Source organism: Excalfactoria chinensis, chromosome 3 (genome assembly GCF_039878825.1).
Source record: "Excalfactoria chinensis isolate bCotChi1 chromosome 3, bCotChi1.hap2, whole genome shotgun sequence".
In the NCBI taxonomy this organism is placed as follows: Eukaryota; Metazoa; Chordata; class Aves; order Galliformes; family Phasianidae; genus Excalfactoria; species Excalfactoria chinensis.
Window position 1 is genome coordinate 19,919,507 of NC_092827.1, and position 16,832 is coordinate 19,936,338.

A 16,832-nucleotide genomic window follows, 5' to 3' on the forward strand; every position below is an offset into this window, starting at 1 on the left:
CAGGGAAAATACAACACATACAAAAAATAAAATAAAATAAAATAGGCTTACAGTCTCATTGATAATTTCTTGTTTTTATCCTCACACTACATATGGGGAAAATGGTTCAGAATTGTACTAAACAGATATCATTCCAGAGTGCACTAAGCATACAGTGAAGGGAAGGTGATGCTGTGATTTCCAACCCCTTGAGAAGCTGGGAACTGCAGTAGTTCTTAAACTTTACTGTGCTGCATCACAGGACTACAAGAGGCAGTCAGTAGGGTATACAACATCATAAAGAGAGGGAAGAATTGGATCTGTACCACTAACTGAGGAGAAAAAAAAGTTATGTGCAATCCTCAATCTATAAAATGCTATCTTGATTTCATGGCCCCACTCTACTGAACTGACAAAGTCAGTATGGCACTGTTCTTCCCAGACTGCTAATTTGTGTCTTCTGAATCTCTAAATATCCCAAAACATAAAGAGGATTTCTTTATTACGTTTTTTTTTTTTTTTTTTTTTTTTTTCAGGCATTGCAACTTGATATTCTGCATTCTACATCCTTTGTATTAACAGCTGAGTTCTAAGTTCAATTACATTTGATAACAAAATGACCATTTTATCAACAACAGTTTCTCAACATTTCTCTTACTGTATATTCTTTAGAGCCCTAATATATATATTCAGACACTAAAGATAATGGCATAAACAACTTACAGACAGAATTTTTGTGATTACTGTCTTTGTTGGGCAACATCTTGACTCCTCTTGATTTCAGTTCGATTGCTTTTTTCACTGAGAAGACAAGCAAAGAGAAAGAAAATAATTTATTATTAAACCTTGTAGAAAGGAAATGCAGCAGCCAAATCAGATACTGCAACAACAAAAATGCAATGCCTAAATAAAACAGACTGAAATAACTGTACTGCCTTTGATAATTCAGATGCGCTTTCACAAAAATATAAATATTAATTATATTTTAGAATGTGACATGTTGTTAAGAGACATTATCAGGTTTTAGAATATTTTGCATTCGAGTGTCCTTAGGATCAAGGAGAAGAAAAATCTGTCCTACTAACATGTATGAATTTTCATTGTTTGCCACTGCATATTGGCATATCTGAAACATTTTGAAAACATATTGCTTGTTTGGAATGTAGAGTACATTATATGCAGATATCCAAAGAGCACTAGCTTTAAATAAGATAGTCACACACTTGCATCTGATTCATTCTTCAGCAGTAACCATATTTTTAATTCTGTCTCCTGAAATGATTGAGGTTACACAGTTACAGTATTTACAGTATGGCTCAACCAAACACTTCTGAATGTACAGGAAAATTTGAATTGAATTAGAAAGAGCTCTCAGAGAGTCAAGTATTGAGAGAAAGGACAGATGCAGTAGAGTTTTTAACTGTTTTCACTGTTTAGACAACTGAATGGATGATAAACTCCCCAGTTATCCCTAATAGGTTGTTAGGACATGATAGGAAGGATCAGAAAGAGAGGAGGAGGAAGAGAAGAAATTTGTGCAGCTGTGTGCTAAGGAAAAGTGTGAGGCTGAATCTGAATTAAAATGCTAGGGGAAGAGAGTAAAAATGGAGGACACGTTCACAGAAAAATCATTAGTTCTGAGGCAATTGAAAATAAACAGATACATTAAAAAAAAAAAAAAATTAAAAAAATGAACCTACCCTGTAAAATTCAAAGCAAAACAGTGACTGACTTACAGTGTGTATAAGAATGCTAAAGAGAACATCACAATGCACGTCTGTCAGTTACAAAAAAAAAACAACAACAACAACAAACAACAAGTAGTTCTTTCCCAATTCATATTACGCAACTTCTTCAAGAGCTGGCAGTTGTTTATAATCTTCGAATTCACACATTTATCCCAGGTACAAATATAAAAAATATAAACATTTAAAAAAAAAAAAAAAAGGAATTTGTACGTTGTGCCATGCAGATACAAAATAAACATTAAAACTAATACAACAAATTATGTTATATGTTTTTTGTCTATGTATGGGAAAAAAATTATGTTTGCTACAGTATGTATTGATCTTTGTGTAAATATTTCTAGAAAGTGATTTCTTCACATATCACATCAGAAGCATGACTATTTTGTGGGCATTTTTCTGTTTATTTTGGTTTGTTGGGTTTTTTGTTTTTTTCTGTAATATATTTTGGCAGCTTTTACAACCTCAGAGTGAAGTAGGCTTTTCTTTAGCCCTGAAATTGGGCAAGCAATGCAGAACAAACTTTCTGTGCTATGTACATCACAAGATGCTACACTGTGCAGAAATTTCCAAGTCTAATCTGAAAAAAACAGATGTTGAAATAATGAAAAAATGATAGACAGCTGCAGCAACATGGGATGAAATTGATATGGAAGAAACACTCTCTTATTTTAAGACATATTATACCAAGATATTAATGCACACAGTAAAGCTGATATGTACAATAGCTTCTGAAAGTCTAAACCTCCCATGTATGTTTTTCTTTCTAGAATTTACTAGGATTATTTTCTAGAATTTAGATGCTAAAATTTCCCTCAGAACCTGCTTTATGTTCTGTTCTCTTAGGCTGCATAACCAGTCTATTAAATTTTTTCATGTTTAACTTTTTCAACAGAATAGATGGGAGCATGTCTGGAGTTATGGTCACATTTTATTATAACCTGTCTCATGTAAAAGAGCTATTCTTTGAGAATTCAAAATCCAAATTGCTTAAGTCCATGTATGAATAGTAAAACCACTGACTCATTAGACAGCAGAAAAAGCACCCTATTCTTCCTTTTCTCTTTGTTCTGTGACCCTACTTTAGGATGAAAGGGGCAACAATCACTCCATTTGCCATGGAAGTTCAGTCTTCATGGTATTATTTAGAAAAACTTGAAATATGCTTCCCAGGAATGGGGATAAATGATATCCATTGGCTTTAGTTTGAAATACAGTGGACAGCTGGCTAAATTGAAACAAGAGGAGTTCTGACTTGATATAAGGAAGCTTTTCCATTATTAGGATAGTCAAGCATTTAAACAAGTTCTGCACTATAAATCCTTGGAGATTTTTCATGTCAATAAAAAGGCATTCTATATCTCTGAAAGAACATTAGATAAGGGATTTACAATACTTAAGATCAGTGATCTAAAATGTATGTTTTATGAACAGAAATAGCTACCTCAAGGGGGCAATTCATCTCCTTCTAAGACAGGCACAATGAATCATCCTCTGAAGATGCCTTTTCATCTTCATGAAATGTAACAGAAACGTATACCACTTATTCAAGCTAGATCCCTACAGTGTAGACAGTAACATTAGATGACAAGCTTTTATGTCTGGAGGACTTAAACAGACAAATGTATCTGTCAGATGCAGGGATCCACAAGGTTAAATGAGATAGCTCGAGACATAAATACCAAACTTCTCATGTATGTTTTTGCCCATGGACTTTGAATAGTATATTTTTAAATAGAATTAAGGTAGTATAACATGTAAAATATACACTCATCAATTACTGAAAAGTGAAATTGAGATTTGAGGAAACAAGCTCAACACCTTCCATAACACTGAAGCAATACTCTAAATTGCCCTTTTTAGAACCATTTAAATCCAATTTCAATATAATTCTTGACATACTTCTTTTCTATTTCCTGATTGCTTTTTCTTTAAAAACGTTTCCTGATTTTGATTATGATTCACCATTTATTAGCACAAAAAGAGGAACAGGTTTAAGTTAATAATGTCAAATATGAACCCTTGAAATGATTACACTTTAAAAATTTGCATAGCTTTCCGCAGTCATCACTTAAACATTCAGTTAAGCTGACTGAATTAACTTAGTTAACCTTGTTTGAATCTTAAATTTGAGATTCTCTAGAAGATGGCAGACCTGTTTAGAGAAGATGGCAGAACTCAACATTAAGCTGAAGACAATCTTATTAGACTACTTTAATTCACCTGTGATATTCCTTAACATTTTGTTATAGCTACATTAGACATGAAAAGAACAAATGCCTGCTATTCTTTGAATGGATTGTGAAAGTCAAAAGTAGAATGTAGAAGTTGTAAACCTCCTTTTAAACTTATATGATTAGTATGATTGAACCTGTGTGAAGAAAATACATTTTAGTCCAAGCACCTTGCTGAACACATTATGACCATTTAGTAAAAACACATTATAAAGAAGAATGAACCAGTGAGAAAAATAAAAACTTCAGCTACGATAAGGAGGAAAATAATTGAGGTACTAAAATGAAACTAGTTCTGGGACATTAGATGAACAGTCCTTGTGTATTTTGAGGAAATAAAAAATGGTTACCTCCAGTCAGAGAAACTTCTGTTCATATTTATATGTTTAGAGCATAGACACATGCTACATGCGTATTTGTTGTTTAAGAAAAGCACCTCCACAAAACTAATATGCAAATATTCACAAATCTATGTTCAAATAACTGAGTAAAAGGGTTTTTATATGTATGAGACCTGCTGCCATTCTACCACTGAAATGAGTGAACACTGACTCATTCCAAGTTACGTATTGTTATTTTTCTGACACTCAAAGAACTAGAAAGATAAAAATGTTTTAGAAGTTACATACATATAGTGTGAATTTCTATACAGAATGCACCTTAAGTACACCATAGTAAATGACCCTTGAATTTCTTATTTTTGAAACTGAAAAAGTCACTGATTGTAAGTCATTGGTTGTATTAGCTTTACTTTCTAGAGCCATAAAGCACTTCAGAACACTATGATTTCTCCAGATTTCTACATATTTATAATTCAGCAGAAAAATATTCTTCATTTTATTCTGCTTACATTCATTTCTAAGAGTGACTAACACACAAACCAATTGCTCTACTGCTGCTACTTTTGTGGAATCACATTATACAAAGCAGCTCATTACAGCAAGGATGGCTTTTTACAATTCATACAACAATATATAGGTAGATATATATATATATATATATATTTAAACATGAAGAGGAAAATACATTTTTTCTCAGAGATCGTGGAGAGTGTTACTATGATTTCTAGAGTATGAAACTGATTGATTACTATATTTTACTTCATGAGAGTAAAAAAGGTAGGTAGAGTGCAGAACATAGTTCATATTAAAGTCAGATGGAACTCTAGAAGCATGCAGTTCAGCTAACATAATCTTGTGCTTGATTCAGTTTACCTATGTTTAGATCTACTACAGCTATAGCCTGAGAATATGTAGGGTACTGTAGGGTAGGACTCAGCAACAAAAAATGTAATGTTTGCTGGTTGTTGTTAGCATGTTCATTGTGATAGTCCTTGTACGCATTTTTTGATGACACACTGCTTTTGTTCTGTTACCCAAATACTTGGTTATATTGCCAGGTTTTCCTCCTGTACGAGATGACCTGCAAAGCCTCAAAAGCTGGCTCTCACTCAGACCTAAAATATTCTGACATCATCTACTAGTACTTCCTCAAGCTGCTTCTACTGTGCTGCACTGCTGAGTTCAGCTCTTGGCTGACTTTCACTGTAGGTTTTTTCCTAAGTGCAGATCTTCGAAGGTGAACAGTTCCTAGTGATCTCAGGTAAAGCTTTTGCTTACCATCAACAAGCCTACTAACACTATACAGAATATATCTGAATAGTTATGTGCTTTTAGGGAAGGTAGGATTCATTTTAAGTAAAAAATCTCAGATGAATAAGCAGAAATTGAGACTAATAAGCACCTGCCTGATGTAAAACTTAAGTCCTCTGCTTTTTTTTTTTTTTTTTTTTTTTTTTTTTTTTTTTCCTCTCCAGCATGCCTGCCTTCTTCTTGAAAGAAGAAAGTACTTAATTATCTCTCGGTACTCTGTATGTTGAGAGAGAGTGGAAGAGAGATTTATATTACAGCAATTTGCTTTACATGAGTTTGCAGAGTTCAGGGAACAACTGAAACAACATTGACAGGTTATTCCTAGAGATAATTAACACATTTATCTTTGCATATTTCAGGATTTCTTAAATTTCTTTTCAGTCCTATTGTTTTGATCTTGTCGTTGAATACACCTTCTTCTGAAACAAAGTATTTTCTTAGTGCAGGTTGGACTGCAGATTCTTATTAAGTGATCTGTTTGCCCTGTTCTAGTACCTCATTCTTTCTGGAATCTCCTCCAAACATGTGATTACAGGAGTACTACCATTTTTTAGCTTGGAGAAAATGATCCATAATTCACACTGTTGGCAGTTTTGGTGTTCTCTCTCCAGTCTGCTTATAGATCAAGCATTTCTTTATCACTCAAAGTCTTGGGTGACACGTAAATTGATTGGGAACTATCTCTAGAATTTATTCTGCTTCATTTTTGTCTGTCACGCCTTGAGTTATTTCTGAAAGTTCAGTATTTATGAGAATGAGAAAAAAAAACAGCCGTAGTCAGTCTTCCCATTCACACTGCATTTGTTCAGCTTTATTTTTTAGAGACTATTGTGTGGTGCTTTCTTTGTTTGTTTTATGCATTTTTGCCAGGCTTACAGTAGCTTTGCACAACTCATCAAGCTAGGGGAAAATCATCTGCTGAGTCTTGTTATGGGAAGCCAAATCAACAATCTCAGTTCCTCAGAGTGAGTCAATTTATCAATGACAGAGCAAGCTTTGAAAAGTTTTTTTTTTTTTTTCCTACATACAGTATATACTCAACCGTTTTACAAGTTCAGCATTAGAAATGCTAAAGCTTCTTCTCTTTACAGATAAGCATTCCTTCTTGGCAGATCTCTGTTCAATTCATTATATCAACAGAAGCATTCCAAAAGGGAATAATGTCCCAGATCTTTGTGTTATTTCAGCAATGACTGATAACACCATTCAAATAACTTTAGTTATAAGTCATTACTCAGTGAGTTCTCTGCATCAGTTTTCATTGGCAAGGACTCTAGCTGCATGACCCTCGTTGCAGAAAGCAAAGGTAAGAACTGGAAGACTGGAACACCTACCCTACAAGATCAGTCTGAGAGAGATGGAGCTCTTCAGCCTGGAGAAGGCTCCAGGGAAACCTTATAGCAGTGTTCCAGTAGCTGAAGGAGTCCTACAGTAAAGTCAGGGAGGGTCATTTTATAAGGGTGTGCAGCGACAGGATAAGAGGAAATTGCTTTAAACTGGAAGAGAATAGATTTATACTAAATATTAGGAAGAAATTATTTGCTGTGAGGATGGTGAAACAGTGGAACAGATGGTCCAGAGGGGTTGTGGATGCTCCCACCCTGGAGGCTTTCAAGGCCAGACTGGATGAGGCTTTGGAAAACTTGGTCTAGTGGGAGGTGTCCCTGCTTATAACAGGGGTGTTATGTTGACGATGTTAAGTGATGTTAAACATCACTTCCAACACAAGTTATTCAATGATTCTACAACTAATTTGCACTCTTTTCACTACACTTTTTTTTTCTTTTCCTTTCTTTTCCTTTCTTTTCTTTTCTTTTCTTTTCTTTTCTTTTCTTTTCTTTTCTTTTCTTTTCTTTTCTTTTCTTTTTTCTTTTCTTTTTTCTTTTCTTTTCTTTTCTTTTCTTTTCTTTTCTTTTCTTTTCTTTTCTTTTCTTTTCTTTTCTTTTCCTTTCTTTTCTTTTTTTTTCCCCAATACATTTCTTATGCACAGCATTCTGTAATAAATTCTTCAATAAAACAAGACTCCAGACTCAATAACCTAGGGGTTAATCTTGTAAGCTTTGCTGCTCAGCTATCTACTTCCTGACTTTCCCAGGCATCGTATTTTTTCATTCCACCTGCAGTTTAAACTGACTCCCTGAAATAATCCAAACCTAGTTTCTGTCTAATAGGCTATCCTACTGTTCTTCTCACTAACAGCTTTCAAAATCTTTCAGTACTAATCAGAGTTACAACTCTGGAGAGCTTCACAGCAGGAATAGATGTTTCTCCTTTATGGCTACCTGTAAAAGCTGTAGGCTCATGATCAGTTTGCTTCCTTGTTCCATCAATCCAGCAAAGTGCTGCCTGTCATTACCAGACCTTCCACATGCTCCCTTTGCTGGAGATCTCCACATGAAGTTCTAGTGAACAAATGATACAGACCCAAGAAAAATTGGTGCCACAATAAATTTTTACGCTAATCTTTCTTATTCTATGTGTATAAGGTGACACAGGCTCTGCAAATTTAAAAAGAAGCACTGCCATTTGTTTTCTGTTAACCTTCTGTATGTCACTTGGCTGGCCACTTGCTTTGACAGACTGCTTTATCTCTGCTGTGCTATCAATATAAAATACATCATAATAAAAGAAGTTCAGCAAGCATCAAGCATTCGGTGCCTGCAGGTGTCCTCCACAGTTCTGGAAAACAGTATTGATACCGTTTGCACAATGAACATATACTATCACTGAACATACAGAGTAGAGTACATAGATAACCTCTAAAAAAGAAATCAAATAATTACATCCTTTGAATGCCACTTCCACATTGTTTCAACTATAGCATTAAAAACTCATTTATGTTTCTCAATAAATATCTCCATAGTATCACCCATGATGACCAATAGGTTTGTCAGAAAATCCCATCATGAATTCAGTATTTCACCATCTTCTCATGTTCTCATGTCACCTGAGAAAATCTCCAAAAACAGACCACTTACACTGATCCATCACATGGCTAAACATGAACAGACCTTTCTCTTGCCTAATAGATAATGAAGAAGCTGCAAGTGTGGTAAAACTGACCCTACTATTTTATGACTAATCTCTTCTGATGCAGAAACTGCATGCATGTTTTCATACTGCAGTATATACAAAATAATGAACCTGTTTTTGTGTTTGCATGTTAATTACACATACTTCCTTGAAACCTGTAATTTAATTTGCTTATCTCCATCACTCACATGTATGTTCTGATTTTAAATTCTTACACCCCTATTTTACCATTCTCTTTGTATTGCTAACTGCTAGTCTTAAAAATTAGCAAGCACCAGTTTCTTCAAAATGTTCCAAATACATATTTCTGCATGGAGTTCATTTGTGAAGTACCAGTTTCATTATGTCAGAAGAGAATGGAAAACAACCATCTTAGAAGTTGCAAAACCTTGGAACAGGGGGCCTTTGAACCCATACTTTGGAAGTAAACCCTAAGTAAGCATAACATGATTCTTAACAAACAGCAGCTACTATATTTGGGATACCAATGCTTGCTTTGGAAGCTGAAGCATTTGAACATACATACAATTTAAGTTTTATATTTTAGTTTATTTTGCAGCTAATTGGAAAAAACAACAACAAAACAACAACAATAACAAAAATAAACAAATCAGAACAAGCAACAGCGATGTATAAAAATGTGTACCAAACTGATACATGTCTTTTCAACTACGAATGCAGTGTTTTGAACTGAGTTTCAGTGAGGACAAAAATCACAGTAAGCAAGAGCAGAAGAATGAATAGCTGTTACTGTATCAGCATTTGCTTAGTGGTGACATGCAGCAACTAAGCCTTGAGCACTTTTAGATACATGCTTTTTGTCTTTTGTTACTCTAAGTTAACTTTTGGACTTTTGTATTTCTAAGAAAATACATATTTCATATCAAAACAGACATGAGAGCTAATCTCTCTCATGAATGTGCACTGCCTTCATGAACTAGTATAAAGAACAATAAAACTAAAGATTATTTCTAACGTCAAATACTGACAAAGATTCAAAGCTCTAGAAACTGAGGGAACAGAGGGAGCTTTAATTTAAAAATGTGACAACTTGGTAAATAAACAAACAAAAAATGTTTTAAAATGTTTAAAAGACATTAACAGAATAAATATTTTAAGCAGCGCCTCCTTAGAAGTTACATATGCAACATTAACAAGAAACAGACAAAGTTTTTTTCCTTATCGGATGGCATTCAATAGTAATAAGATAATAAGGGGAATCTTCCAATTTTAGTACAAGAACAAAAGCACATGGGAAAATAAATAAATAAATAAATAAATAAATAAATAAAATAAAATAAAAGCTGTTTCCAGAGAGGCTAAATGTATATTCAGTCTGTGGGAAGATAAGATGTACAATATTGATTTCATTACTATATTTTTAATAGGATTAAAATTTTCCTTTTTGATTAAACAACATTAATTTACAAATGAGTAAATACAGGCCAGTGGCTAATAGTGTTATGTATTTTCCATTCTTAAACTCTGGTGCCCACATTAAGGGACTCAAGTTTTGAGGCAGAATAAAAACAGTCTTTGAACAGTATGTTTGATGTTTATTTCTAAAATGGAGATCATTCAGAATCAATAGTCACATCTGAAGTGTAGGCCAAAAGAATCTTACTTTCAATAGAAGACAGATTAATTCCTTCCTACTTAATAAAAGAACATCTGCTCAGAACTTACCACATTGTAGACTTGCACAGATTTTAACATGGCTGAATAAAACATAAATCAATTAAACCAAAATTGTGTGAAAACAGTTTGATACACTCTTATTCAAATCTAAACAAATAAAACTAATAAACTTACAAAATAAATGACTATCTGATACTATAGTGATAAGATGTTGGGAAATCTGCTGTTACAATACTGAAGAGGAGAAAAATTACGCACTGAAAAAGAATAAAAAACAAGGGTAGAATAAGATAAATGAACAAATGTAGCCTATCTACAGCAGACATGACAGAGTCACAGACACAGAAAAAATATTACCTCAAGCCACATGTTCTACAGGTTAGCTGACTTAGCTAATTGATTTCCTAGGTGCTCATAATTTGTTGGTTTTTTTTTTGTGTGTGTGTTTTTTTGTTTGTTTGTTTTTGTTTTTGTTTTTAAAGCAGTAGGATGAAAGGAAACACAGGCAAAAAAGGTGAATTGTAGTAGATACAGTATTAATCAGATAATGAAAGAAATACAAAATCAACTAAGCATTCATTGCAAGTTTAAAATACCACCAATTCACTATGAAGTAAATGAAAAAAATGGCAAAAACAATATTTTAATTGACAGATTTAACAAGCGCAATCTCCTTAGCTTATCTGGGAGATCGAGAGGTGAACTATAAGATTAACAAATACGGGAATTAAAAGGCTAATAAAAGACTTGTTCCCAGTGACTGAAAAAGGGGAAACATTAAAAATTATCCCATTTTTAAGAGAGAAATAAGATGACCTGGGGATCTACAGGCCAATGAGCCTCAACTCTGTGCCATGGAACAGATCCTCCTGGTTGCCATATTACGGAACATACAAGATGAAGAGGTGACCTAAGACAGCCAGCATGGCTTCACCAAGGGCAGATCTTGACTGACCCATCTGGCGGCTTCCTTTGATGGAGTAATAACATTGGTGGACAAGGGAAGAGTGATAGATGTCATCTACTTAGAATTCTGCAAAGCTTTTGACATCGTTCCTCACCACATCCTTCTCTCTAAATTGGAGAAGTATGGATTTAAAAGATGGACTGTTTGATGGATTAAGAACTGGCTGGCTGGTTTGAGTCAAAGTGTTGTGATCAATGGTTCAATGCCAGGTGGAGGCTGGTCACAAGCAGTGTCCCTCAGGGGTTGGTCTTAGGACTAGTGCTCTTCAACATCTTCATCAATGACACAGATGGCACTGAGTGCACCCTCAGCAAGTTTGCAGATAACACCAAGCTGAGTGGTGCAGTTGATACATTAGAGGGAAGGAAAGAAGGGAAGCCATCCAGAGAAACCTGGACAGGCTGGAGAAGTAAACTAATGTGAACCTAATGAGGTTCAACAAGGCTAAGTGCAAGGTGTTGCACTTGGGCTGGGGCAATCCCAGGTATTTATACAAACTGGGAGAAGATCTCCTTGAGAGCAGCTCTGCAGAGAAGGACTTGGGGGTCCCGGTGGATGAGAAGCTGGACATGAGCCAGCAGTGTGTGCCTGAAGCTTGGATGGCCAACTGTGTTCTGGGCTGCATTAAGGAGTGGCCAGCAGGGAGAGGGAGGTGATTGTCCCCCTATGCTCAGCTCTTGTGAGGCGCCATCTGCAGTACTGTGTCCAGGCCTGGGGCCTCCAGCACAAGAAAGATGCAGAACTCTTGGAATGGGTCCAGAATGTAGGAGCACCTCTCCTACGAGGAAAGGTTGAGGGAACTGGGGTTGTTTAACTTGGAGAAAACTCCAGGGAGACCTCGTTGTGGCCTTCCAATAACCAGGAGGGGGAATGACTGTTTACATGGGTGGATAGTAATAGGAAAAAGGGAATGGTCTTAAACTGAGACATGGGAGAGTTAGGTTAGATATTTGGAAGAAGTTTTTCACACAGAGGGTGGTGATACACTGGAACAAGTTGCCCAAGGAGGCTGTGGATGCCCTATCCCTGGAGGCATTCAAGGCCAGGCAGGATGTGGCTCTGGGCAGCCTAGTCTGGTGACCCTGCACATAGAAGGGAGTTGAAACTAGATGATAATTTTGGTCCTTTTCAATCCAGGCCATTCTATGATATGATAAGACTTTGTACTCTACTGAAGAAAAACGTAACATCTCCTACCAGGCAGAGAAGGATCAAACAAGACTAGTACAACTGAGAAGTCAGGCCTACATTTTTAAGAGTGGTAGAGTTAACCAGAAAAAAGAATGGTCAAGACAGATGGTGTATTGATGGATACTTTTTGGTGTTCTCTATCAAGATTAGATTAATTTCCTGTTGATAGTATTTAACGAAACACAAGTTATTGTTCCAATACTACTTGGTAGGAAATGAGGTTCAGTATCACTTAAGGAACAGGAAATAATAGATTTAATCTACTTTTTCATTTTACTAATTTCTTCCACTAATTTTCTTTCCTAAATTTACTTTGAGTAACAACTTTCATAGAAAAATCTGGATAAAGTACCCAGTATGTATGTATTGAGGAAGCACTGTGAATTATTCTAATGTACTTCAAACACAATTTTAAGGTTTTAAACAATGTAGATGAAGGACAGATATTGATTTATATGAATTACAGAACTTCACTGAAAATGATTACTTTACCTAGAAGTTTATTTTACATCACTCGCTCATGGTTTTCCATTAGTACAAAATTATTTCAGCAGTCTCTGTTATATTCATTGTTTGACTTCAGAATTATCTATTAGTTAAATCCTGCATTATTTAAAGTATGCAAAAACAACAACAGATGCATTTTGGTACATAATGATAAAATGACATCATACTTTCTTGGACCTTTCTGACAGCCTGCCAAAAATAACATGCTCAATTTGAAACACTCTAGAAGTGAGATCTCATTTTTGCTGTAAAAGTGGAACATATTCATTAAACAGCTTTTACTATGGAAGCTTTCTTATTTTATTCTCTTTCTAGCAATTTTGAAATAACTAGATAAATCAGAGCACTTTAAATAATATAAAAATAAGTATAATAAATATACAATTAAAGTGTAAGCTAGAAAGATTGTTGTTACAGTACAAATGAGCTTGGTATCATTTTAAATCCAATTGGTAGTTCTAATACTTAACTTAAGTAAATTCTATTAATTCTACTTGTCCATTCAAAAAAACAAAAATAAAAAAGTGAAGTTGATTGACTGCTTATTAGTTTATATCAGTTTTCTATTAATTTTCATTGATTGAAAAGGAGCAAATAACAGTGATAACATAGCATAAGCATGACGTAAATTTGATACGATTTTAAAATAATTGTTAAAGCATCTGTTTGCTAACTGCACATGAAGTATGATGATCCAAAAGTTTTGTAGAAGGAATTTGGTTCTTACTGCACAGCTGCTTAACAAAGTGTGATGTGCAGGGTCCCATATTGACTTGATTTTGAAAAGTTGGTAATGCTGCTAGATGTGTTAGGTGAGTTAACTGCAAAGCTCATCCCTCCACACACAAAGGAGGAAAGTTTGCCGATGTCAAGCAGGGGAATGAAATACCACTCTGCTCTGGCTCACTGAAGCCCATCAGCCCATTGCATGCCCAATCTCCAGAAGCCCAGAAGAAACCCAGAGGCTGCAGGGTGCAGGAAGGGGTTTTCCAAAACCTCACTGCATAGACACAACCTTCAGTCCTGTTTCCCCTGGGACCATGCCGAGGTTCCTCAGTCTCACAGGCTAGAGGACACCCAGAGCCAGGACTCACTTCTCCCATGTCACCCCCAGGAGCCCCCAGGACTATAGGGTTCATATAAATACAGGGGATCTGGTATCCCTCCCTTTTCTTCTCTGAAGTGCCCGAATTCCAATGTACACAGCATGGGAATAAACTGGATGAACTAGACTTCTGCATGCAGCCACAGGGCCATGATCACACTGTGATTATGAAAACGTGGTTGGACAACTCACATAACTGGAATGCTGTCATGGATGGATATGTACTTAGCAAAGACAGGCAACAGAACAAGGTGATGAAGTTTCTCTTTATGTTAGAGAGCAACTGGAATGTATCAAGCTCTGCCTAGAAATTAATGAGGAATGAGTTGAGACCTCATGGGCAAGAATTAAGGGACAGGCTTATATAGGTAACATCACTGTGGGCATTTAATACAGGCTGCCTGATCGGGAGGAGGCTGATGAGGTATTTCACAGACAGCTGAAATTTGCTTCACAATCACAGTTACTGGTTTTAATGAAAATTGATTCTCATCTCTTTAAAGAAAAAAGTACTATATGTTAAATGCATTTATCTGCTTTACATGTATATACTACATAGTCACCAGAACACACAATTGTGGATGAAATTAACTTCTGGATAAGAGTTTCATTTTGAGTAATGAAGGAAGACAGTGTTTAGATGGGGACATGCCTTGTACAGAATTGACTTAGAAGTCAATTGTAAGTTGCATTCCAAGCATGTTTTTAAAGCAAAGACCAGATCAAATAAAAAACAAAACAACAACAACAACAACAAAAAAACCTTATTGTAGAAAACGAGATCAAACAGATACTTAAAGCAAACTGTGATGTTACTGCACACAGGTACTTTTTCTTTCCCTAAAATAAATCCATGGAGGTGCCCGATCACAAAATAGTAACAGTTACTCAGAGTAAGAGTAGTCGAAACATGAGTCAGCTCTTTACTGTCCCTGATACTTAAAGAGAAATTTCTACCACCACTGTTTTAATGATGTTTAAAGGTAAAGGAATCTTTCTGCTGAACTTTTTATATTTCCTACCTTGAAACTGTGCATTAAATCCCTTTCGTCGGTGGTTGCTGTCAGATGTAAAATGGAGTCGTAACCAGTTCTTACTGCTGATAACAGGAGAAGGTAGATTCATACCAGTCAGCCTGGAAAAATAAAGAAGACTCTAATGTCAAGGGTTCCAAAAGTCACACACAGAGTACAATACAGACAATAAAGAAAAGAACAAAAAAATCCAAAACACACAGCTTTTCCATTCACTTTCCTGAATTTGAAAGTGCAAGAAAGAACTGAATTAAATGAAATTAGTGAGTTTTGATATTTATTTTGTCAATTCATTTACAATTATTCTTCTCTTTTACCTGTTTTCACCATTTTGTGTTCAGCCCGATAGTAACGTATACTTGGAAATTTGTTACTTGTTCCAAAATACAACAAAACAATAAATAAAATAATGAATTAAGTGTAAACAAAATAAAACGAGATTTGAAAAGAAGTTCTGTAAGAGCCATATTATACTTCTGAGCTTGTATATCAAGACTCTGAGTCAAGAGGTGAAGAGAAAAACCAAAATTCTATTTTCAATTTGGAAGCACCTTTCACTTTGAAATCTTTTCAGCTGAAGTATTTAAAAGAGCAGCTATGCCAGGAATTGTAATAATGAGAACTTTCAACAATCCTTTCTTGCTTCTATGGTTATAGAGCAGTTTCACACATAGCTGAGATGATCTAACAAATGGCTGGTGTATTAAAAAATATGTGTGATGTTCTCTTCTGCTCCCCCTCTTTCTGCATGTCCTCCATTCTTTGCCCTTCTTCACTTCTATCAACTTTGATTCTTGCTGAATATTTCTGTCATCTCTTTAAAACAGCAGATTCTTATCTCCTAGATAAGAACTAAACAGTTTCACAGAAAAAGTTTAAATTATGTCTTCTTCACATGGAACATGAGATAACAATATTTGTAATAAATAGCTAACATCTACCAGGGTTCAGAATTGGAGAGAGGGAGCAGGGGAGAACAAGATGTTTCTCATTCTGGCAATTAAAATAATTAGGTCGTGGATGAATTTTCTCTTTTTATTATCCATCTGTTTTCACAGCAATATGTACACGGTTGTTTATTTTGGTTGCTGTGAATGAATTCTTTCTATCTTTCCTTAGCATTATTTGGCGGTAGGACTGAAATCAAATGAGCACATACATTTTCGGGTGAAATATTTTTAGTTCCAAGAAGCATGTTAACAAGTCATAAAGTTCTCCAGGCTATTCTCCTGATAATTTTTCAGGATAACAGGATATGCTCCTGGGAAGATGAATGAGTCTGAAAGCTGCTATTAGACAAATGAAGAAAATCACTGATCAAGTGATCCATGAGGTTCTTGCTGTACTAGAAAATTCTGATAAACACTGAGGACCAGAAGAGTTTACCACAGAACTTTGTATCAATATATTTTGTCAACTTGGGTCTGAGAACATATGTTTCAATGAAATCAAGCATTCATGAGTATAAAAAGGATGGAAGAAAGGAAAGCAAACATTGAGAAGTCATGAGACAAGCCCCAAACCGAAGTCTTAAGCAGAGTTCAACATTTTAACAGATTAAGACTCTTTCAATTGAGTAGATAAGAAGGCTACATTTTAATTGCTCAATTTTTCTACATAGCATTTCCTGCATCTTGAAAGGAGAATGTTTAAACATTGCCAGATAGCAGCATGCTGTGATAGTTCCTCTTCACAATGAAATGCTCACACACTCAATAAAACACTGTTTTCCCTAATCATTACCATA

The 16,832-nt window shown here is 35.2% G+C and overlaps 1 protein-coding gene across 3 annotated transcripts in view; it reads right to left on the minus strand.

Moving 5' to 3' along the window:
- CSMD1 (CUB and Sushi multiple domains 1) overlaps positions 1–16,832 on the minus strand; it is a 935,567-nt gene that overhangs the window by 298,802 nt on the left and 619,933 nt on the right. For all 3 annotated transcript variants that reach the window (XM_072330835.1, XM_072330834.1, XM_072330833.1), the window contains 2 exons: positions 15,074–15,186; positions 703–780 (listed from right to left, as the gene is read on the minus strand). In XM_072330835.1, the coding sequence (XP_072186936.1) occupies positions 703–780; positions 15,074–15,186 (191 nt within the window). The remainder of the gene's footprint in view (positions 1–702; positions 781–15,073; positions 15,187–16,832) is intronic.